At 37.2% G+C, this 23,352-nt stretch overlaps 1 protein-coding gene across 17 annotated transcripts in view; it reads left to right on the plus strand.

Annotated features, from left to right (window-relative positions):
• Positions 1 to 23,352, plus strand: part of PPM1B (protein phosphatase, Mg2+/Mn2+ dependent, 1B) — a 63,746-nt gene that overhangs the window by 22,742 nt on the left and 17,652 nt on the right. For 8 of the 17 annotated variants that reach the window (XM_010576477.1, XM_010576471.1, XM_010576475.1 and 5 more), the window contains 6 exons: positions 4,237 to 4,381; positions 4,854 to 4,946; positions 7,350 to 7,463; positions 9,219 to 9,376; positions 15,679 to 16,542; positions 18,367 to 18,484. In XM_010576477.1, coding sequence (XP_010574779.1) covers positions 9,344 to 9,376; positions 15,679 to 16,542; positions 18,367 to 18,484 — 1,015 coding nt within the window. In that variant the 5' untranslated portion in view covers positions 4,237 to 4,381; positions 4,854 to 4,946; positions 7,350 to 7,463; positions 9,219 to 9,343. Of the gene's footprint in view, positions 1 to 4,236; positions 4,382 to 4,853; positions 4,947 to 5,442; positions 5,497 to 7,349; positions 7,464 to 9,218; positions 9,377 to 15,678; positions 16,543 to 17,134; positions 17,219 to 18,366; positions 18,485 to 23,352 lie in introns of those variants that run through there. The other 9 variants (XM_010576484.1, XM_010576478.1, XM_010576482.1 and 6 more) reach the window with 7 other exon arrangements.

A 23,352-nucleotide genomic window follows, 5' to 3' on the forward strand; every position in this document is an offset into this window, starting at 1 on the left:
TTCAAGAGAGTTTGAGTTACTCATCAGCTAGGTGAGCAGTCTCTGCTTCAGGCATTCACTTGTACCAGCATAACTATGTCTGTTGCTCAGCCACATAGTGTGGAAACAGGAACGAGCTGCTGAGAGCAAATAATGCTTAAGCTACCACCAATGCCAAGACATCTGCATAGCCATAAAGTGAATTTACTGATCTAAGTCTTCCCTAAAAGAGAATTGCAGAGAATTTAGGAATTTAAGAGGTACCTTGCAAATATGTATTAAAGATAGGTCTGCAGGAAAAAAGTTCAGAATACCTTCTGTAAGTTGTATCAAAAGGCAGCTTTCCAATGCTGTAGCTTAAGTCCACCATTTGTGAGGTGATATTTAAAAGTATACACCTAATTACAATGCTAAGACCATAGTATTATCAAGCTTTTAGATGAATGTAAAATACTAGTCTAATAGTGTGTTCCTGTTGGAAATTCAGCCTTGAATAGTTCAAATGGCTAACTGGCAATAAAAGTTTGAACTGCAAACTTCAAACGGCTGAACCAAATTTTCACCAGAATCGCAAGTGAATTTATTTCAAGGCATTTAGCTTTTTAAGAAGCCCTGGGTGTTACTTATAAAATGCAGTGGAAAGGTACCTTTGCACTTTTTACAAAACCATAATATTAGATCAACTGTTTAAAAAAAGCATAAAGCACTTAAATTTTTTCACAGACTTTTTAGTTTTGAACTTTTGTTCATTATCCTTCCTTTAACTGTTGTAATAAAGAACATTTTAGTGCCGCTTCCATGTTTGAAAAGGGGAGAAAAGACCCCAACAGAACCCCTACACCCACAAAAACACAAATCAAGGCTTTGTCCAGTCTTGGTTGGCAGGCAATGTTTTTGTATAGAACCAAGAGCCACTTAGCAAATGGAGAGAGAATTCATTATCCTTTTATCATAAAGCATGAGCAACTTTCTCTTTACGGTGAAAGTTGTACATTGTCTCAAGTAATTACACAGAAATTAACTCCTGTTGTAGTTTGGGCTTTGTTGTATATGTAGGCTAAGGAAGAACTACTGCATGAACTTGCAGCACAACTAGTGCACTCCCTTGGTATATGCTTTTATGTTCCTGGAAAAATCAGGTGACCTAATGAATGCCTATTTTAGGAGAGGGATGTTATCTTACATTTACTGTATGGTGGGCACAATACACTAGTATACTAGCTAACCTGTGGTAAGCTTACGCTATTGCTCTTTTCTTTCTTCCTCCTAGCATCTTTTACTTCTGCAAAATCTTTTACTATCTTCTGCGTGAACCAGTTTACAGTTCTGGGGGATGATACAGGCAGTGGTGGTATTGTGATGTCACAAGGTCAGTTATGACACATTAGATTATAGCTTTTTCTGTTGAAGTTCAGGGAGTGGGTTGGTTGGTTTGTTTACTTGTTTTAAAGCAGCAATGATTTGGTTATCTGTGAAAGGTCAGAGTCATAGCTGGTTGTGGAGCAGAATAAAACCAGAGTCTTTCTGGTGCTTCTCTGACCAGAGTCTGGAAACTTGCAAAAGACAGGGTGTTGTAGTGGGTTTTGTTTGTTTTAAACATGAGGATTCAGCTTGAGGATCATTAGTGTTTTGCTACCGGCGTTATTAAGTATGTATTTAATTATGAGGAATAACAGCATTTGATGCCTACCCTTCTGTAAAATAACATGGTAGCGTTCTTCAGATTTCTTACTTTTGAATATTGGGCTTAGTTCTTTAGCAGTGATTTACTTATGATGGCTTTGGCTGCATAGTATTTACCTTCTGAAGAAAATACTGTAAACATGGTGAAATTCAAATTCTTTATTAGCCAAGGAATATTTAAGTTGTGCTCAGTTAAAAACTGTTCTGCTGTAGGGTACTGGTGTCTTATTAGCAAAAATTATAAAAGTTTACTGAACTAACTTAGTCCTCCTCAAATATTAAGTGTTTACATACTCCAGAGATCCGAGGAGCCCAAATAAAATGCTTAATACACCTTGCAATTTTGTTAAGCCTTTAATAGGACCATTCAGCTTTATTCTTGTGATGTAATTTATGATTAGCAATGTGGATAAGACCATTTCATTTATGTATGTGAGCATTTTCTGCACACAAATTATTGGAGGCTGGATAGAATAGCTTGTTATCCCAAAGCTGTATCATTAACCTAATTGTGTTTTCACATGGGAAAAAAAATTACACAGCTTATTTGGAGAAGAGTCACTACTGTGCAGAAGTAAGTAGGAGTCATGTCCCCTCTTTGTGCAATGTTTAGTGGCGGAGTATATATCTTAAGATGTTTTGGTGTTTTGGGACACTGAATACTGTATTTCTCACTTCTGAGAACTAGTGTAGATAGAATTCGTGTAAATAGGAGCATATTCTGGGATAAGATGCTCCCAGCCCAAAATATCCATCTTTGAATCTGCCCTACTCTAAGCAACCTGTCTCTGGGCTAAAAGTCAGCCTTGTCTAATGAATGCTCTTACATCCTCTGTAGAGTAGAAGAGTTTGGGAAGGGTCAAGCTTCTTGCTTCTAGGAAGCATAATGGTTGTCTTCTGCTCTGCTATTGTGAGTCAGCCACTTCTAAAGGCTACTGGAGTAGCATCAGAAGAACTGAGGCTCTTGAGCACTTTGTCGTGTAAGCACCCTGTACCCTCCTAGTTAAGGGGATCTTCTGAAGGTGGAAGGCAGTGCTTGAAGGAAGTTGTGTCTTGGTCATTCATTCTGTGTTCATGCCCTAGTCATTGGTTTATTTAAGAAGGAGTTAGGCTGATTTGTGCAACTTTGTGAATCTGTGCTTCTTGTAGGTTTGTTTTTTTTCTTGAAGTTCTTGGATGTGGAAACATCTTTTTTTTACTGAAACTTTTAAACTTTTTGGGGAGGGCTGCCATATAGTCCAATGCAATGATTTAGGTTACTTGCGGTCTAGTTCTTTCAAAATACTTTTTCACAGTTCATTAATGATTTAGTGGATGCCGCTTAAGGTGTACTTTCACAATACTCTGAGCAAATCTGAATCGGCAGCAGCTGCTGGTTCTGCATTTCTGGCATTGGCACTTGTCTGGTCGTGCATTTCCTAAGCTGGTTCGGAGAGTTGAAGTCGCAGAAAATAATTGACTTTTTCTGGCTCAGTTTGATTCCTTGAACCATCCATCCTGTTGTGGTGCTTAAGAAGAAAGAAACCTGGGGAGAATACAGGGTGTGCACCAGTGTAACGTTACAGGCATAAAACTTACTGAACCCCTACAATTCTTCAAACAGTAGCAAAGTATTCCTTCTTTTGAGCAATTTCTTGCTTATGACACTTTTTGGTAGTGGAAAAGCACTGTTTGGAAGAGGCAAGCCATAATGAAATGTCATAGCTCCATTCTTGGATCAGTAGGCTTAAAGTCAAGGTCGGCAGTATGTCCCCTTTATGACTCATTCAGCTCATCAGAGTGCTATAATCCATTTAAAATCATCAGTGTTACATAGTTCCTTCTACCAGTGTAATGTCATGGTAACTTTTATAAGATGCAGTGGTTTATAAGATTAAATATGTAGTCCCTGATCCATGAAGGAATTTGGGCATTTGCATCCTGTTCAAACCAATGAGTAGATGCCTAGATGCTTTTGTAGATACACACATCTGAATTGTTAGTTATCTGCTACTTTTACAGTTTAAGCTGAATTTGTTTACTTTTATAGAAACTACTTTTAAAGAAACATAATAATTCTTATTTCAGAGGAGATTAAATACTTTTGCAACTGAAGCTTATTGCTTTTGTTTTAAACTCTTGTGCATTTTTACATCTAAGCAAGCAGAATAAAGAGCTTACAAATTAGACATGCTGCACTTGGTGGGTTTAAGTTTTGTCAAACACTAGAGTATACTCTGTCATTGGAGCAGGTGAATAAAATTAAGCAAATAGTACTGTTAAGCTAACAGGCATGCAAAAGCTATTACTTCTGTTACTGAATTTAGGGACTTGAATGCCAGGTAATAGGCTAGGTGACTTTTGAAGTGCTAGTCTGTGCTGGTGAAGGAAATAGGAAAAAAATTGATCTGATTCTTTGTTAGCATGAATCTTTAATATTGTGTTTAGAAAGTGTACTGAAAGGTCTTTTGACATCCAGGCATAGCTTTAGTTCAAGCACTTCTATTTAGGAAAATTGTATTTATGAAAAAAATCATGTACAAATCTGTTGTAAGCCATCTGGAGTAGCTAACTACTTTCTTTGTTTCTTTCTAGGAAATACCAAAATAAAGCAGATGTTGTGTCCTGTACTGTTATCTCAAGGTTTTGCAAGTCATTCTGTTACATGCTTCTTGGCAGCAGGAATGTAAACTAATTCTTTCAGCACTGAACTAGAACCTTGACTAGGTTGCAGTTAAAGGTAAGAACAAATTCTGCCACTTGGAAATTTATGGGAAGGTATAATCACTTTTACTTTGACTGTGTTTTAATTTGTAATTGACCAAGAAGTTAACAGAACTTTCAGAACAGATTGGATAAAAGGATGTGGTGTTTTTCTTCTTCAAATGCATTTGAATTTCGCTTAATCTTATTTTTAATAGGGAGGAAATATAACTTCTCTCTGCTATAGTACAAAGCACTGTTAATAAATGGGGGGGGTGGGGGGGGAAGTAGTTTTTCAACATCTAAATGTGTGCTGACCCAGATTTTGAGGAAGGTATTGTCTCACACAAAGGACTGTACAGTGTCAGTCAGTAAAAATCACGAAGTGTTTTGCCACTGTGTGTTAAGGTCAGCTTACTGTCTGTGTGTGGTGCTTTTCCCTTCAAAGTCTGTTTCCTTGAATGTGCTAATAGCAGCAGTACTGCTTAAGTTACCTTTTTTTTAATCAGTTACAGAAAATCTCTAAATTTTTGCTACAAGTCCACTGTTACTTCAACTCTTGAATCACCTTTTCAAGGGTAAAAGTTGGTGTCGTCTCCCAGGTCAATGAAATTGTTTTGGCTGCTGGTTTTCTATCATAACTTTATCTGACAATGATAGATAAGAAGATAACTCTTGTCCCACTACTCAATCACTATCTTCTAAACTAGTGTGTAGGGAACTAAAAGTTAATGTTCTCTTAATCTGACTTCTTGTAAAAAAAGATAAATTCAATGCCACAAAATTGTATTAATTAAAAAAACCAAACCAGAAAAAACCCCAAACCCCCACAAAACCAAAAACCAAAACATTACCACAAATACCTGTCATAGAGATTGCATATTCTGGTTTGTATGTCTCTGAATAATTTATTTCTGTTTTTAAACAGGGACTATGTGTTTTGAAGACTGCCTGTGAAATAGCTTTATTGCATATGCTGAATCTGCAGAATTATGATCAAGTTAAGGCCTTTCAGTCTTGATTTCACATTTTGGTATCTTTGACAGGAAGAGTTGCTTGCCTTAGATTGCGCTTGTCAATAGTGGCAGGACAAGAGATTGGCCTGTTGGTATCAAGCAGTGTAACATGTCTTTGAAGTTGGATGATGCATAGGTCAGTGACAGGTTTGTGCCTGGGAGGTGCCATTGATTGTTCTGCTGCTACAATGAAAGAAGGGTTCAAATGTGTTTTGTTTTGGTTTTTTTTGTTGTCTTGACTGCATGTACTTAATTTGCAGTGATGTAACAGGTTGAAAAAAGGCACAACTCTTCTTACACTGTGTAAGTCATGGACTAATTTATGTTGGAATGGACCTCTAGCATTCATCTAGCCCAACCCTTGTGTCTGACTTCCTCAGATTTCTGTATGAATCAACAAGTCACCCCTCAGTTATGTAAATAAAAGGTTTAGTGTTTTACTGTGGTTCTGAAGACCTGCTGCAGAACACTTATTCTGGTCTTTCAGACCTGTTTAGGAGCAATTTATTGATGATACAAATTGGTGATTCATTGCTGCCCTATTCTCACAAAAACATGTCTGAATCTTCTAGTAAACGTTCGAAAAGGTAAGAAAAGTTGTCTTAAATGCCTAATTTAGAATAAGGGATAACTCATTTCTGGTGACATACTGCTTCATGCTAATGAGTGAAATAAATTCTTCATTTTAATACCAGTAGTGTGTTGGCTAAGCATTGGTTCTCTTTCTTCAAAATCTTAGGTGCTATTTCTATAATAAAAACCTGGCTGGTGGGGGTTAGATTGATGATTGAAAAGGAGCAAACTAAATTGAACTCGAAATAGTTGATCTCTTACTGAATTTAGAGAACAACAAAAAGTGTTTCTGCATAGAAATAACTATAAACTTTATTAGGGAAGGATAGCGCTTATATAACGCTTTGTAGTAGCCAAGTGCCACGTGCATCTGTTCTGAATAGTCCAGTAAAGAAGTGAGAACATGCTTATTGGCTGCAGAAAGCATGAGCAGATACAGGCAAACAAAAGGAATTTCAGTTAATATAATGGGATATAAATCTTGTCATAGTATAGTCAGTAGGGATTAACAAGAGTACAGGGCAGTCTTCCGGGTGGTATAATAAAGCCATGCTGAGTTGCAGAGCTTGAGTTAAGGACAAAATGTGACCTCAGGGTTAATAAGCCTGAAGAGGTAATATCTGATTTAACCAGGTAGGCCCATTTCTCTTGGGTGCCAGTGCACCAAACTCCTACTTCAAGAAAATGGTACAAGAGCATGAATACTGGCTTATACAGAGCTATCTTGGGTCTTAAAGACTTCAGCTTTCATTCCGTTCCCATGGAGGTGCTGGAAGCAGTAGTCTGCTTTGCACTGTGTGGGCCCAGTGTTGCTGTACTTGATGAACCGGCCTGGGTATTTGTGTGTCTTACCTATCGCTTTTTGTATAGTTAACTCTAACTCAGATAAACTATTTGCAGATAACGAAGGGGATTGAATTTCCCAGACTTAGTGTTTGGAGGAAATCTTGGTAAAGAAAACCTGAAGTTGTTACCTGGAAAACTAAGATGAGTGATGTTAAAGACATTGACTACAGCAGAGTCTGTCTGTCTTACAATGTCACTGCATTCCTCTTCTTCAGTGAAGTCCCTAGCTGTGGTGCCAATCTGAACTAAGGGCTGCTGGCTATCAGAAGTCACACCGGCAAGCACAGAATTATGTGTAGCTAACTAGAAAAAGCACTGCATATTTTTTTAAGCTTTCATTTGGCCACAAAACTGTGAAGTTGACTTCTGCCACTTATCTGAGGGTGAAGCTGCATGATAAATGCTTCATGACTGTAAAAATGCATCAACCTGGGCACTGATGGCTTTGTACTATATGCTGTGATTGCAAAGCTAGATTGAGAGTCCACTTAAAAGTTTTTTGTGAAGTTCGTCTTGAATATTCATCTGATATATGACATCTAACATTCTACCTACCAAACTGCATTCCAGATCAATAAGAAGCCACAGCATAGAAGTGTGCAACTCATCCATGAGACAGATGGTTGCCATATAAGCTGACCTTGAAGATCTGCAGTTACCTAGCTTCATTCATGTTTTAATAAGGTGCAAGAAAGCAGAATATAAAATGAACCTCTGAAAAGACCATGAGTATATGTTTTTCTGGTGTTAACAACATAGCTAAAAAGGTTATAGCTCTTAACCTAGCTCCTGGTGCTCCTTTCTTTTTTTTTCCCCCCACTGTCTTCCCTGTTGAAGGTCACTGCCCCCTTGGATCTGCTGTCTAAGCTGCTGTCTTCTAAACCCAGTGCAGTCAAAGTCACAAAGTTTCAAAATACTAAAGCTAATTTTGCACCTCTTCAGTGAAATAGTTCAAAGAGTGAGGGCAAAAATGTCTCAGCTAGCAGTTCTGAAAAGAAAGAAATTGCTGGCACAATGTAGTGGTGACTAGCTGAGGCAGAGCAGAAGAGATAATGTTTTCAGGGATTGCTACTAGCATTGAAAATAGATGTGAATCCACAGTGTTAAATTATGCCTGTGATTGTTTTGTACCTCCAGACCAGTTTAAAATAGCTGAAGCACATTCTCAAATCTTCATCTCCTTTTTAACTTGCTGGTTTAAAAGTAGTATGGTGGTGGAATTTGTATGTTTTGTTTGTTTTTGTTAGTTTCTTTTCCCCCAACTGTTGTAACAATAGAAATGCAGAAATTAATTTCAAAGTTACAGCTGTAGCTCCTAGGTATGTATTCTACCTGGTGATGGGGATAACTTGCAAATTTTTTTCAATTCCTGCTTTAAAAGCCTATTTGGCTTCTTTCATGTCATCCTGACAGGAAAGTTTTTTGATAGTAGGCTTTATATTAAAAGTTTATATTGATACTTAATTTCTTTGTGTCAATATATTTGGTCAGCTGAGATCCTTCCTAATGATGACTCCCATGGTGACTCCCATGGCCGCGGATTATTTCAACATAACCCCCCCTCTCAAAACCAAACAAAAAAACCCCAAACCAACAAAAAAACACCCAACCAAACCCCAACTTCAAAACAAATAAACCCCATATTAAGTGGGCATGAATGATAATCACTGTCCTTTTTATGTAATCCATTTTTAAGTAAAAGTAAAATACTCAGATCTTATTCTTGGATTCCAGTAATTGCTCTTTGACTCTGCCAGTACTTGTGGTTATGTAGTTAGAGTACGTGTTACAGCCAAGCTTCAAGTAGAGCTTTTGCTCAAAAATTCAGTAACTATTTGCCTGATGTAAATTTATGTAGTGCCAGCATTTTTAAGGTCAGTAAGTCAAAAGTGATCCCAATGGGATCAAAAGTAAAGATCTTTAAAGGTGGTTTCACACATCAAATGAACTTATATTTAGTATGCATATAGTATAAATAGATAGCATAATGGAATATGGTGATAGTACAATGATAGTGTATTTTAAGTAAACACAAGATTAGTAGAAGACGACTTACAAAATTTTGTCACTATTTCTTGTGTAAATTGAAGGGTACAGGGAATCTTTATGAATGTCGAAACTACAGTGTGTGTAGACACATGTAAGGTGTAGAGTGTATGTATGCATATACATACTAGAGGCAGAGTGCAAGTTGGAAACAGACACAAAAGAGCTTTCTACCATGGCTAAGTTTGAATTTTTTACTTAAACCAGAAAAGTTATTTCTTCCTGAACTTTCAATAAGCTTTGAAATTGTTTGTCACAGATATTTTATTTATTTGTCATTTACATCTTTAATATATAGTACAGTGTTTTCTCTGTTGAAACGTCATTCTTTTCTTATAGCAGGAGCACATGTGTTTTGTAACAGGAAACTCTGGCACTGTTTCTTTTCCACAGCACTGACTATTAAAAATGACTGGCCTGTTGAGTGAATCCTTCTGAGGAAGAGACATTTTACAGTACACTTTTAAGACCTAAGCCCAAAAGATTGATGTTGGACCATTCTCATTGTATGAAAAGATATGTTATTGCCTTTGGGACTGTTGGCTATCAAGGTATTAGTCTAGTTCTGATGTTCTCTTTGAAACTGACATGTGATCTGAAAATTATTTTATAGTGTCTACAAAAATGTTGATTATGGCTTTTAGACCTTTATAATCTAATTACATTTTGGCTGCCTTCATGACAACCAGCAAATAAATATTTCTACCTGTTAAATACAAATCTATATGGAAAGGAGCATGCTCTTCATTTACAGTAGCTGCCTGTTTTCCCCTCCATGATGTAGCAGAAAATCATGGGTATCTGTAACTGAGCAAGAACTGTCTGCCAGTTTGTAAGTAGATGTTGGGAGAAAATCAGTGGGTGTGGTTGTTTTAAATACAGAAATTAAAACTTATGCACAGACCTGATTTTAAGACCCTTTATAATATGGGTGATCTAATACCAAAGAAAGTCTTCATTGTGTAGCTGTGGGGAAAAGGACATTGATCATGAATTTTTCCTTGTGTGTCAGAGGACATGGCTTTTGTCTTCATACTTCCATACCTCAAAAGGGTAGATGTCTTTGGTTTCCTGAGCCTGAATTATTGCTTATGTTCCCTGTATATGAGATAAAGACCTCATGTAGGATTTGTATCAGGTAGGACACATCGGAGAAGAATATATGTTAGGACTTCAGAGAAGGAAGCCTTGGGTTAAGTTTTTGCCCTGGGAAAGGGATGTCAGCTTTTGTTAGAGATTCACTGCCCTGAACACTCTTGGAAATGGCGTAGCTATTGATTTAAAACTAGAGGTGAAGAGTGTACAGTAGAGTGGTAGCTAGAGCTGCTGCTTTAGCAGCGTATTGCTCAGATTCAGTTTCTTCCATTGCCACAGAGGGGGAAGGGCCAATATTTTTTTCCTCTAAAGGCCTTCCGAAAGCCTTTGAGCCTTGGTGATTATTGGCATTTATCAAGTGATTGACTACTTAAATTTTTTTTTTATTATTTTTCCCAGAGTTGGGAAGACTGCTGGAGGAAGGGAATCCTGGGTTTCCATTCTTGATCTGAAGAATATATACTGTTTTAAAGAGTAGTGTGTGGAGCACGGATGAGAACTGAGGCCTTCTCCATTTCCAAGAAAGTTTTGGGAATTACAGTAGACATGGTCTTCCAGATTTTGAAAGTTTCAGCTAAATCTTACGTGGTGTAAACATTTTCACCAGAAGGAAACTAAATTGTTTTCTCAAACTAATGTGTTATGCAATTAAATTGCATTTAAAAATGGGATCTTTGGAATTTAAATCTCAAAGGCTGGAGGGGTACTGAGTTTTTGAGCTTACATGTATTGATTAAAACCGTGACTGAATTACTAGCTTACATGGGCACTTCATCTGTTCCTCTGCTGGCTGTGTTTTCTTTTAAGACTGAATCTTGCTCTACAAAGATGTTTGGGGCTTAATGCCTTAAGTCCCTCAAGAAATGTTGAGAGGTTTTGATTGTTGAAAGGAAGCATAATGAAGTCTTTGTTAATTAACAACTTGGATGGTGGAAGAGTATTCACTCTTAGCACATTTGATACCATATTGGGGGAGTGGCCAATAAGCCAAAGAGTAGGCCTTAACAGTAGAGAGAAAGATCTTGACAAGTTGGACAAAGGTCTGATGGTAACCCCAGGAAGTTTAATCAAGTCATGTGCCTGGAATAAAGTAACCTTGTCCTTCAATACAGGCTGGGTGATCACTATCTAGGAATGAGCTCTGCAGAAAAAGAACCATGGGGTCCTGGTGGACAACCAGGACAAGTGTATTGAACATTAGGGAACAGTGTGTCTGTAGTGATGAAAATTTGGGCCATATTAGAAAAGGTTTATCCAGTGTGTTGGGAGAAGTTATTTCCCTCTGTTTGGAACTGATGAGGCTGCATCTGCAATATAGTGTGGAGTGTTGGCCCCCCAGTACAAGAAAGGCATAGACAGTGGAGCAAGTTGAGCAGAGGACCACCCTGGTACTTAGGGGCTAGAGTATGTGATCTGTGAGGAGACGTGAGTGCTGAGTTTCTTCAGTCTGGAGGATAGATCCAGTTGCTGTGTTACAACTATGTAATGGGAGGGTATAGAGCAGGTAGAGTTATGCTCTTCCCAGAGGTGTGTAATGAAAGACTAAGAAGCAAAGGACACAAGTGGCACTGATGGGAGTTCTGTTTTCATTATGAATGTTGTCACACGAGAACTGTTTGCACAGAGGCTGTGGAATCTCCATCATTGGAGACTGTCAAAACTTGACAAGCATCTGAACAGCCTGAGCCATCTTTGGCGTTGGATATTGTATTGATTGAACTTTGAGTAGGGGTTTGGACTAGATAACTTATAGAGGTCTCTTCCAACGTGAATAGTTCTATGATTCTGTAATTTGTGATTTCTGACCTGACTTAAATGTTATCTAGGTACTTGTGTCAAGATTGACTTGTATCTAGCCTAGTATGCTTAAAATAAGAGATGGTAAGACCAGGTTAGACTTATGATAGTCTTTGCTTTCTGTAGGATTTTTGCAGGCCAGTTTGGCTGAGTCCTGTTTTTAGGTGCTCAAGTCTTTACTGATCTAGCCTGAGATATTAAGAGGGACAAAACTAGATGTGAGTACCAAGGTACTGTTTTTCCACTGGAACTGTTTTCTTTTTGTAACCTTTCTTTTTGGAGAAAACAAATGGTGTTTTGTTTATTGTGTTGTGGTTGGTTTGTTGTTGTTTTGTTTTGGTTGTTTTTTTAAAGCTGCTTTGCTAAAAAAGTAAAGTGTGGTATGATACCACAAATTTCATTAAAATATCTCTGATTTACTTAACTAATTTGTACATAGGTAAATACACAGCTGAGTTTACTGCTAGAGATAGTTGTGTATGTTGGCACTGTAGATGTGGCATTTGTGCATAATGCCTAATAGGAATATACTGTACTCACCTGTATGCTATGTCATTTGTTTGTTATTTTCTGTAACTTCCTAGTGTTTTTAAAATGCTAGAAGTTGTTACTGTTAAAAATGAAGTTTTTAACAGAACAGGTGTTTGTCCATTTTAAGTCTTCTTTGTGCCTGCTATCACTGATAATTTTGATTGAAAACCTCAGTTTAATGAGTCAGTGAAATCCCTGTTTCTTCCATGGTCACTGAAATGGCTTGACTTTTTCAGCTAGTCTTCAAACCAGTTCCTGCCTTGTGTAGTCTGCATAATACACCCAGTGGTAGAAGGCTTTCTTCTATGTGTTCGGTGTCTTTTATAGAACCAGCTGTAAGTTGATTCCTAGACTTACTGTTTTTTTACTGATTGCAAGTCAATCTCTGCATCCTTTGTTAAAGATTTGTAATATGTAATAGAATATTTAGAATATCAAGAATATGATTTTGAATAGTATGACCTTTCTTTTCAGTTTCTTACTTCTGTGCTGTAAAAAGTGAAGCTACTTAAGACATGCGTAAAGCTAAAATGTGAAATGTGCCTCTGGTGTTTTTTTAAAACAGTATTTTATATATATGTAAAACACAACACTTAATACTGAGCTCACAGGCTTTTGCAGTTAGATAGGTTTTGATCTTTTTCCTTAGTCATATGACTTCTTTCACACTTCTGATTTTAAGAACAGAAGGACATACTTAGTTAAAAGAATCTCATACAAGGTCTGAAGTGTTGGATGACTTTTGCCATTTTGGCAGCATTTCAGTCCTGTATTATGTTTTTACTGGGAAGAATGTTTTTGTGTGCTTTTAAAATAGCTTTATATGATGTGTAATTTGTGAATAAGTGGTCATCAGCTATTGGAATCCTTTCACGGATCTCCTTTACTGATGTTAGTTGAACTATTAAATTATGTGCAACTTGTTCAGCTCTTAACTGAGAACACCAGTTGCTGAGAACACTTGTTTGTGGTGGTGTGTAGCACTGCCTTGCTTTGCTTTTATGACACCATTTGACACTGATTCTTTTTTGTTTGCTTTTTCAAAGCAAGATCAGATTTTTCAAGAGAAAGGGTTGTGAAAAGCATTTTGGCTGGGTATCTCACTAGGTAACGAATACCTCATTTCTGTTGCTGTGTGTTGCTTCCATTATTTGCAAGACAGCGAATCATTCTTTTTGGATAAAGAAGGAAAAATAACGATGCAAATAATTCTGAGCAGAATGTAACTTAATACTTTAGCTTTTAAATTACATACAGTGTGAAGCTTACCATGCATAACATAAAATAACTACACAATCTTATCTTTGTTGCTATTCCAGGTAATATAATTAGAGGCCAGTGGACGATGAATACAGAGATAAAGAATGAAGATAATTTGTGGTTTCTTGTGTGTGGAATTCTTTCGATAATGTCATAAAATTGAACTGATTGGGAAAGTGGGGGAAGTTTAGGACGGATAGTGTGTGTTTGAAAGGGCTTAATGACTTTTCAAGTTGCTAAAAGTACGGAAAGTATTTTGAGAATGTTAGATGCGGGTTTGAAGTCATTCTGTAACTTGCTTTTTTATATTAGATGTGCCATTATCTGTGAAAATGGTACTTCTGGTTCTGCTTCATAAAACCCAGTTTGAGGACTATTCTTATGTTTATATGGAGTAAAATCAAATTGGCAACAAACTTTGAGCACGTTCTCTTAATTTGGTTTTGCTAGAGATTCTGCAGCTGAGGATATGTACCTTGTACATGGAATGCCCAATTTGGAGAGCAAAAAAGGCTCAGGACGCTTTCTTTGGTGTCACACAATTCCTTTTTTTAATAGCTACTTAAGATAATTTACTAAGCACAAGACTCGTGTTGTAACATCAGACTTGATAGCAAAAGATTGGTACATAGAGACAACTAACTGTTACACAAGCATAATGTTCAAAAGAGGCAAAACTGGTGAGCAAACTGTTGGGGTCTATGTAATAGTGGGAAATCTCGGCACTTCATGGAGGTCACTGTAGCAGAGAGGGTGTGTGGAGTTTGGATTATCTGGAGGAAGGTCCTCAAGTTATAGTCTAAGAAGGGAGGTGGGGTGCAGAATCTATCTGTAATCTTTTCCTCATTGCATTGTACTATTTTTTTTTTTCCTCTTCTGTCAGAGAAAGCTGTGTATACTGAAAATGTGTTGAGATGAGGGGAATGGCAGAAGTAAGGATTTCTTAACATCTTTTTCTGACCTGGTAACAAACTCTTAAACTAGAGCTAGATTAGCATGACTCTGTAGGCTTGGTGAGTGCTAGTGTGTGAGAGACCTAGTGACTGACTGCTCAGGATCAGTCATGGCAGAATTCTCTCAAATTCTTTTTGGATGAAGGTTGCTGTAACTTTCACATCCAGTCACTAAGGGTTTCATGGGGCAGTCATTATTGGCATGATCAGAGGTTGTGCTGTCTGAGTTTCTGAAGTTCTCAGAAAAGTACTACGGGATCAGTGGATTAAAGAATGTATTCTCTGCTGACTTCATAAAGTGCAAGGTGGTTTTTCAGGTCTACATAGGACAACTAAGTCTAGCACAGGAGAGGAAGTCAGAAGTCCTCTAAAGCCTTAACATAGATTATTCACATATTACCTGCAAGCTTGCTCTCTGGAGATGGTTCTTCTCGTATATTTTGAAGTAGGTCTCCAAATATTGAAGAACTTTTAACTTTCTGTGGATTATTTTCTTCCCTTAGCTCATATCTCTTGTAATTGGATACATTTTAAAATCAAGATCAACGCATTTTTGAACTTAAAATCATATGTAAGCACATTAACATCTTTTAGGCATGGTGGAAATGGAAACGTTGTTTTACAAAGGACTAAGTATAATTTCAGAGAATTCCGTGTGAAGTTTTCTTGGATGGAAGTGGGATTTGCCGCCTTGTTTCCTTTGGCAGATGGTCTACATTCCCCTATTGTCACTTCTGCCATGCTTTACAAGAATACAGAATTAGCATAGTACATGCAGAGCTAGCGAGACCAGTTAGTTCTTATTTATGAAGTATTAGATTTTCTTCATGCTGCAATGGAACTGGAAAATGAATAGGGGTGATATGGTTGTTATTTTTCAAGCATGGATTAGTTTCTTGAGAGGACAGAATTGGCAGAGCTGCAAAGGTATGTGAACTACTCTGACTTCATATGGAGAGCCTTTAATTTTGGTGAAGTAGCTCTTTGAGACACAACACCCCACTCAGGAAAAAACACTAAAAGTGCAGGCAGGGGTCTGTAAGTTCATACTTCATTTGTGTCATTTATTACTTTTTTCCTCCCCATTATAGTTGTTGACTTTTGCACACATGCATGCTTTATCACTTGTTTTATAAAGAAACAACACAGGAAAGAGAGAACAAAACTTGTATGGAGTGGTGGTTTTAAAAATAAGACTTTTCTTCTCTGTTTTCCAGATTCAATATTGCATAAACATGGGTGCATTTTTGGATAAACCAAAAACTGAAAAACATAATGCTCATGGTGCAGGGAATGGCTTGCGTTATGGCCTCAGCAGTATGCAGGGATGGAGAGTGGAAATGGAAGATGCTCACACAGCTGTTGTAGGTATTCCCCATGGCTTAGAGGACTGGTCCTTTTTTGCTGTCTATGATGGTCACGCAGGATCTCGTGTTGCAAATTATTGCTCCACGCACTTATTAGAACACATCACTAACAATGAAGACTTTAGGGCAACAGAAAAACCTGGATCTGCTCTTGAACCTTCAGTGGAAAATGTCAAGAGTGGAATCAGAACTGGCTTTTTGAAAATTGATGAGTATATGCGCAATTTCTCAGACCTCAGAAATGGGATGGACAGAAGTGGCTCGACAGCAGTGGGAGTTATGATTTCACCTGAGCATGTATACTTTATCAATTGTGGTGATTCACGTGCTGTTCTCTATAGGAATGGACAAGTCTGTTTTTCAACACAGGATCACAAACCTTGCAACCCAAGGGAGAAAGAGCGAATCCAGAATGCAGGAGGCAGTGTAATGATTCAGCGTGTTAATGGTTCATTGGCAGTTTCTCGAGCTCTGGGGGACTATGACTACAAATGTGTTGATGGTAAAGGCCCTACAGAGCAACTTGTTTCTCCAGAGCCTGAGGTTTGTGAAATTCTAAGGGCAGAAGAAGATGAGTTTATCATCTTGGCTTGTGATGGAATCTGGGATGTAATGAGCAATGAAGAGCTCTGTGAATTTGTTAAGTCTAGACTTGAAGTGTCAGATGACCTGGAAAAAGTGTGCAATTGGGTAGTGGACACTTGTTTACATAAGGTATGTAACTGTTTTCTCCAAGCACCTGTTACTAAAATGATCTTCTGTTTAGATGGGTACAGTGTTAACAGTAGTTCCTGGCCTAGTCTTTCCCTTCTCCCTCTTCCTTTCCTCAAATATTTGTACCCATTTGACTATATATCCTTGCTGAAGAGTATACAGCCTCATCCTTTGTGCCTGGAGAGGTGATAGCAATTGCAAAAATAAAGGTTTATTATTTTCTTAATGCTTGCATATGGTTCCAGCTCTAAACTTTGTCCAAATACAAAGTTTTAAAACTGAATAAATTCTGTGCAAGGTGTCATGGGTTTTTGGGGGGGGTTTCTGTTCTTTCCAGTTGGGTAGTGTTCATATCCTTTGCATAAAACCAGTGTTTGCACCTTCTCTTCTTCAAGGTATGGTTTGTCTGTCATCTGAAGTGGTGTCCTCAGCTCATTTTAGTAGCTTAGATGGAGAAGCACTACTTTTGCATCTGAGTTTACTTGTACTCCTCAAATTTAGAGTTTGTTCAGAGCAACTACAGGTTGATCTACAAATGTTTCATAGGTATACCATTTCCAGCATTCCCTGAGAAGTGCAACTCCTACTAGTGCAAATAGAGTTCTTTTCATTAGGCCACAGACCAAACATGAAATTTTGAGGAAAATATTAAAATTCAGAATTCTAACACTAAAGGGTAAGTAAACTTTTTCAGAAATGTGGTATATGCTGGAATACAACCCTATGTCATATGATTGATTTAAATGTTGTGGCTTTTCTGACCAAGCACTTGACCAGCCTTGTTAAAGGACAGTCACTGTAGTATACTTTCAGTAAAACTGAGCCCTGACCTTGTGTTTATTTTATAAAGTCAGATCCTGGATCTCTGCAGTTTGTAATGATACTAGAATGTTGTCCTCTGTCTTCAGGATGTGAATTGTACCATGTAATATCAACTGCAAACGATAGGATAGGTGTCCCTATATGCGTGGTATGAAAGGGAATATAGAATAACTCATGAGTACTTCTGAAGGAATTTATTCTAATGTCAGATTCCTACTTAATTTCTTCAGGAGAAGGAGTTGTTGTGATAGGTGATAGGAACTATCCATTAGGTTGGGTTTACACAGAAACAATATGTGGTAACTAATGGCACTTAATTTTTTTTGGTACAATTTTAAAATCTTTATTTCAAACCAGGAGTTTAAATTATGGTTCTGCTGGATCTCCTTGTAAGAGACTTAGACACTGTGCTTTTAAATTTGGCTCTGAGTTATAATTTTGAAAATTAAATATAAGCAGGAAAGTGGTATCAGAGCTTACTAGTGAAGAACTGGCATTACGTTCTTCAAGGTGCTATGTATGAAACAGGTGCATGCTGATAAACAGACTTGTAATGCATGTAATGTCTTGTGTGAATGCTCTCAAACTGAAATAAACTAGTAGCTGGAGCTAGCTATTCTAGTCTAGGATAAGTATTCTGCATTTTGTCTTGCAGCATGAGTTGTTTTTTAACTTGGCTTAAGGTAACAGTAAATGACTGTCTAATTTCTGACCTGTTTTCTTGATAAGATTTTTAAACAGTTGACATGTAAATAAGTCCATTAAATATTTTAAACTTTAAGGCAAAGAATGTACAATAAAAATCAGTAAAATTAATTTTAGTGAGTATTGTTGGAGAACTTAGAGGTTCTTACTAATCAAAATACAGTTTTATTGCAAGGTTTCTTTTTTCCCAGGTATATCTATAGTGCTGTATCTGGAACAAGTAAAAATGCGACTAGAATAGAAAAATTAAAAATAAGACTCAAGATCCTAACTCTTCTTTTTTTCTTTGTCATATAGGGGAGTCGTGATAACATGAGTATCGTACTTGTTTGTTTTTCAAATGCTCCTAAGGTCTCAGATGAGGCAGTGAAAAAAGATGCCGAGTTGGATAAGTACTTGGAATCACGAGTTGAAGGTAAGAAATCTATTTCGTTCACTAGAAATGACATCATAGCCTTTTTGAGCATGAAAACAAAACCCCTGAAAGCCATCATGCCACTATATGTTGGGTCAAATTCAGGCATGGTTGTAAGTCTGAACTTCTGTGTGTCAGGAAAAAATGTTTTTAAGCCATGTGGTTATTTTATCCTGGTATTCCACAAGCATTTTCTTTATGTGAGCTTTAGATTTGTACTTTATCTTTACAGGTCAAAATGCAACCTTGCGAAGTGTTATATCAGCTAAGTAAATTGTGATGTTGCTAATGTCTTGCTTATAAAATATTAAAAGGGATACTGGTGGTACTTGTTCCCTTTTTTGTGAAAGTTTTTGATAAAGAAAAAGCTGTACCAGGTTTTCGTGAAGGAACAACTTAATAATCTAATAATCCAAGCTTTTTTAACTGATTCTACTTAACACAGCTGTGACTTACTTTTCACACCGACAAGTTTTTTAAATGTACTTCGGTGAAAACAGATTATAAATGTTCAAAATACCTGTGAATGCAAGAGCCTTAAAACATCCCTTTGGATTCTGAATGGTTACCAAGTATGTGTGTATGTGTGAATAAAAACCGTATAATCATCTAGAACTTTCATGGAGGACTAAACTTGACTCCTAACCAGTTTCTTTTAGTCACTGATTTTATAACTCTTCACTTATCTAAAAGGTTGAATGCAACTTCTTCCCTTAAGGAGAAACAGCTAAAGGGAAGTTAGCTTGACTAAGAATGAAAAGCTTGCCCTTGTACATTTATTGCTTTACTGCAGCGTTCCTAATGTCAGAAAAACTGACATTTGAAACAGGCTTTCAAATTGTTGCTTCTAATTTAAAATATTTTATCACTGGTTAAGGCTGTTCCAAGGTCTGAAAACACCTATATGTAGTGGCCTCTTGGTTTCTTCGATCTTCTCAATTATTCTACTGATCCAGGTATAGCTCAGTTTTGGTAGTTCAGGGTTGATATTGAAAGTTTGCCTCTTTTGTAATACTGTTCTTATGTTGGCACAGGTTTCTGCAGCAGCAACCCAGGCATGAAAATAACTGAGTTCTTCTAACAGTTTGTCTTGCTGTTACAAATGTTGCTAGGATAATACTGTGAAGTAGCATCATTGGAGAGAAGCAGTCATCAGAGGTTTTGAAAGCCTTGTTGGGATTCCTTAAACTTCTGTAATCTCATCAGAAGAGTACTGAAGCACTGTCACCTACTTATGGTGATGCAGCTTATGAACCCATGTGTTGGAGCTCTTAAGTTATAGCAACAGCATTCAAGGAAGGAAAGGGTTTACTGAAGGGAAAGCTGGCTGGTGTAACTTGTATCTTTTCTTGACTTGTTTCAGGCCTGGCCTAGAATATTCTGATCACTAGATACAAGTTTAACTGTGCTTGATGAAGAGGTGGTCCCTTTGTAGATGGATAATGAGCCCATGTAGCCTTCTTAAATGTTTTGTTCCAGGTGCTGAGACCAGTGGTTTAGCTTTCTACTGTAGTATTGCTGTCCTGATGGTACTTTTCTGTGTTCATATTGAAAAATGTGATATTGGCAGTCTACGGGACTGTTCAGCAGAGTTCCATGAAAGTAATTTTAAATTTGGGTGCCAAGGTGTTTGGGACTTTGCAGGTCAGAATCAGCATGAAGCCATCATCTTGAGACTGTAACGAGGTCTCAGTGACATGCAGCCAGTGGCCAGAGCTGTGGTTTCTGAGCTTGAGCATTTTTTTATGAAAGAAGATGTGACTGACCAAACTTTCTCAACGTGGATCTGGAAACTTTACAGGCACCCAAGCATGGTGTGTGTAATCTGTATAGGTGAAATACTTAATATCCTTTCTTATGAATATTTGATGAGAATTATTAATACAGGACTCCAGCACTACCACATAGGAGATAGATGCCACTTCTGTTTCTTGTTGGCTTTGGTTTATTTGAATATCTGAGACACCCACTGGCTTTGTAACATGTTGTAATAGATACTGAAAGGACGTGCTTTCTAGTAAAAGTAGTTCATATCCAAGTAAGTAGCATTAGGTATAAATGAGAAGTAATCCTGCACTGTAGGTCTGAGGAAATCGGGAATCTTCTCAGACTGTGCAACAGCAAAAATCCCACAGCTAACCGTTCATAATTTTTCTTAACACTAGTTCAGTGTAAAATGCAACAGTGACATGGAAATGTAGATGCTGCCAGTGTAACATGGTTGCTGTGGATAACTGTTAGTTTTGCCACTTTAGTATCAAAAATTCTCAAACTTATTTTAATGCTACAGATGACACTAATGGTAGATACTTTATTTAATTTTTCATTTGTGTGAAACAGCTGTGAAAATCACTCATGTTCTTTGACTAGATAGCTTTTTTTATTGCACTCTTAGCCAAATGAGGTAAACTCAGAAAACTTTTTGTATTTTTCAATGACCCAGTAATCTAGATAGTTGATGTAACAAACCTTAATTTTTAAATACATATAAGACGACCTTCAGGCCATGATACAAGTTATCTCTGAATGCACTGCTGTTGTGTGTTGTGTCTCTCCCTTTTGTTTAAATGGGGATCTAAATTGGAATAGCTTGCATACTTGTAGTTTCTGTTGAGAATAAAGAGAGCTAATGGTCACTTCAAATGCTAACTCTAGGCATGTTTCTCAGAACTTGGCTTGCATCCTAGGCTTCCTAGATGACACTAGTTAAGATAAAGTACATGAGCTGTTAATAGGTGCTGGGAGAGAGCCAGGAGTACTTAGCTTCACTGACAGCAACCAGGTGTGCACACAGTGGTTTACTGGTTAGTATTCCCAGCTTCTTGGTGGCTTCTTTCTCAGTTACCAAACAGGTGAAAAATGTATGGAACTGCAGTGTATTTTATTGCTTTAATAAGTGAATGTTAAGAAGATTAATAGAAAAGCTGACAAAACTTCTGATCAGAGTGACTGGATTAACTGCGTATGATGTGGGAGGCACTATTTGCTAGTAACAATGCAGTGTTGTAGCATGATTGAGTTACTACTTTAACCTATCAAAATAACTTCTTAGCAGAAATTTATTTTAGCTATGTTGTCATATTTAACAAATACTACACACAGAAAGGTGGAGAGCTTGTAGTCTGAACTGATGCAGAGCCATTCTGAATGTAACTCAAAATGGTTGTTAAGTGCTCCAGAGAAATGGATTGCTTCAAAGCTTGGACTTCTGTTGCTTCAGCTCTCCTTGATTGCTGCCCGCCTGCCCTCCCTCCCCCCAGCCCGAGTTCCCTGTGTCATCCTGTGTTCTGCTAACTGGACAGAGTGCAAGGCCTTTAAATGCCAAGTATTTAGCAAGGAATGAGAATCAGCATATTTGAGGAAATTCTGTCAAGAAGTGGAGAAAATAAAGGAAACAGACTTCAGAAATACTGAAATATTTACCTGTTTTCTAACATGTTTGCAGTCATAATAAATTCTATGATATTGTCATTTTGACACAGTCTCCTTAATTTAAAAAGAAGTAGGACTGCGATTTTTACCTTACATTTGTGCCTTGAGTATTAATTCAGAAATGATACAGAGAAGCTTTAACAAAATGCTTCAAACCGCTAAGCAGCATGGGGAGAATTGTATGGAAAGATGTTGGATTCCTTTAAAAAAAGTAGTCAGATTTAAAGGTTTCAGTAGTGAGCAGAAATACTTTTAACTTAAAAAAAAAAAAGGGAGGCAGGGAGAATATGATATCAAGTGTTGGAGTAGTAAGGAAAACTTCTGGAAGGTGGGAATGTCTTTTTTGATCAGGAAAGGACAACTGCCATAGTTTTGCGTTTGCCTTTAGACTAAGCATAGTCTGGAAAACAGTGCATAAGAGAGCTGTGCCTGAAAGGTTTAAACTGCCTTTAATTCTAAAACCTTAAAGCCTGGTAGATAAGTTGTGAGGTTGATAATATGGATTCGTTCATCTTTTCTAGTTATTTTCAAAAGACAGAAGTTGTATTTCTTTAGATGTATTCTAAATGTAGTTTACATTTTAGGATGGTCGTCTTCAGGGAAGTATATTCATTATAATTTATTTGTAGTTTTGATGTGTTTTGAAGCTCTGAATGTGGTAAGCTGAGCAGCTAAGTCCAAGAATCTATGTTCAGTTACAGCAAGTGACTGTATATAGTGAGAATCTGTAGTAGGTTTACTAATGTTTAAAATACCAGACTACATTATGACTGTTCCTTTCAAAAGGCAAATAATGGATTTTGCACACAATAATTTAACATGAACAACGTTTCTTTATCTGTTAAAGAATTGACAGCTCACAAGTTATGTGCAGTTGGTTGAGAGCCAATAACCATTTTATTTATACCTGTAGTAAAAACATTCTGAAAAAAATCAGCTTGCCTTAGAACTACTAAGCTGCAAAGATAGAGATGTCAAACATACAAGCTATGAGCTTTCTTAGATACTCTCATCTTTCAGTAAGTGACTAATTTAAATTAGGGCAACATTGGCATTTAGTATAAAATCCTTTGGGACTTCCTGAAGCAATTCTAGTTTGATCAGTGGTATTTGTTCTTAATGAATATACACTGTTCAACATGGAATATTTTTTCTGTTCTCTTGCGGACCTTGAATTTCAAGCTGACTGGACTAACCCATCAAACTTTTTAGACAATAGGTTTTTTTCACTGCTACGCTTGGGCATTTTAAGCTCTGGCTTGGAGAGAGAGGCATTGTTTGAGGCATGCTTTTGTTGGTTTAAAAATCTGTATTCAAAAGCAGTTTAATACTTACACATACAATATTTATAGTCTGTCTTTCTACATTCCTAAGTAGAATGCTGAGATACCGTGTATTTGTACAGTGAGTTGAGCTAGTAGTTCCATAAGATCTTT

The sequence above is a fragment of the Haliaeetus leucocephalus genome, unplaced genomic scaffold, assembly GCF_000737465.1.
Source record: "Haliaeetus leucocephalus isolate CR32 unplaced genomic scaffold, Haliaeetus_leucocephalus-4.0 Scaffold526, whole genome shotgun sequence".
NCBI lineage: Eukaryota > Metazoa > Chordata > Aves > Accipitriformes > Accipitridae > Haliaeetus > Haliaeetus leucocephalus.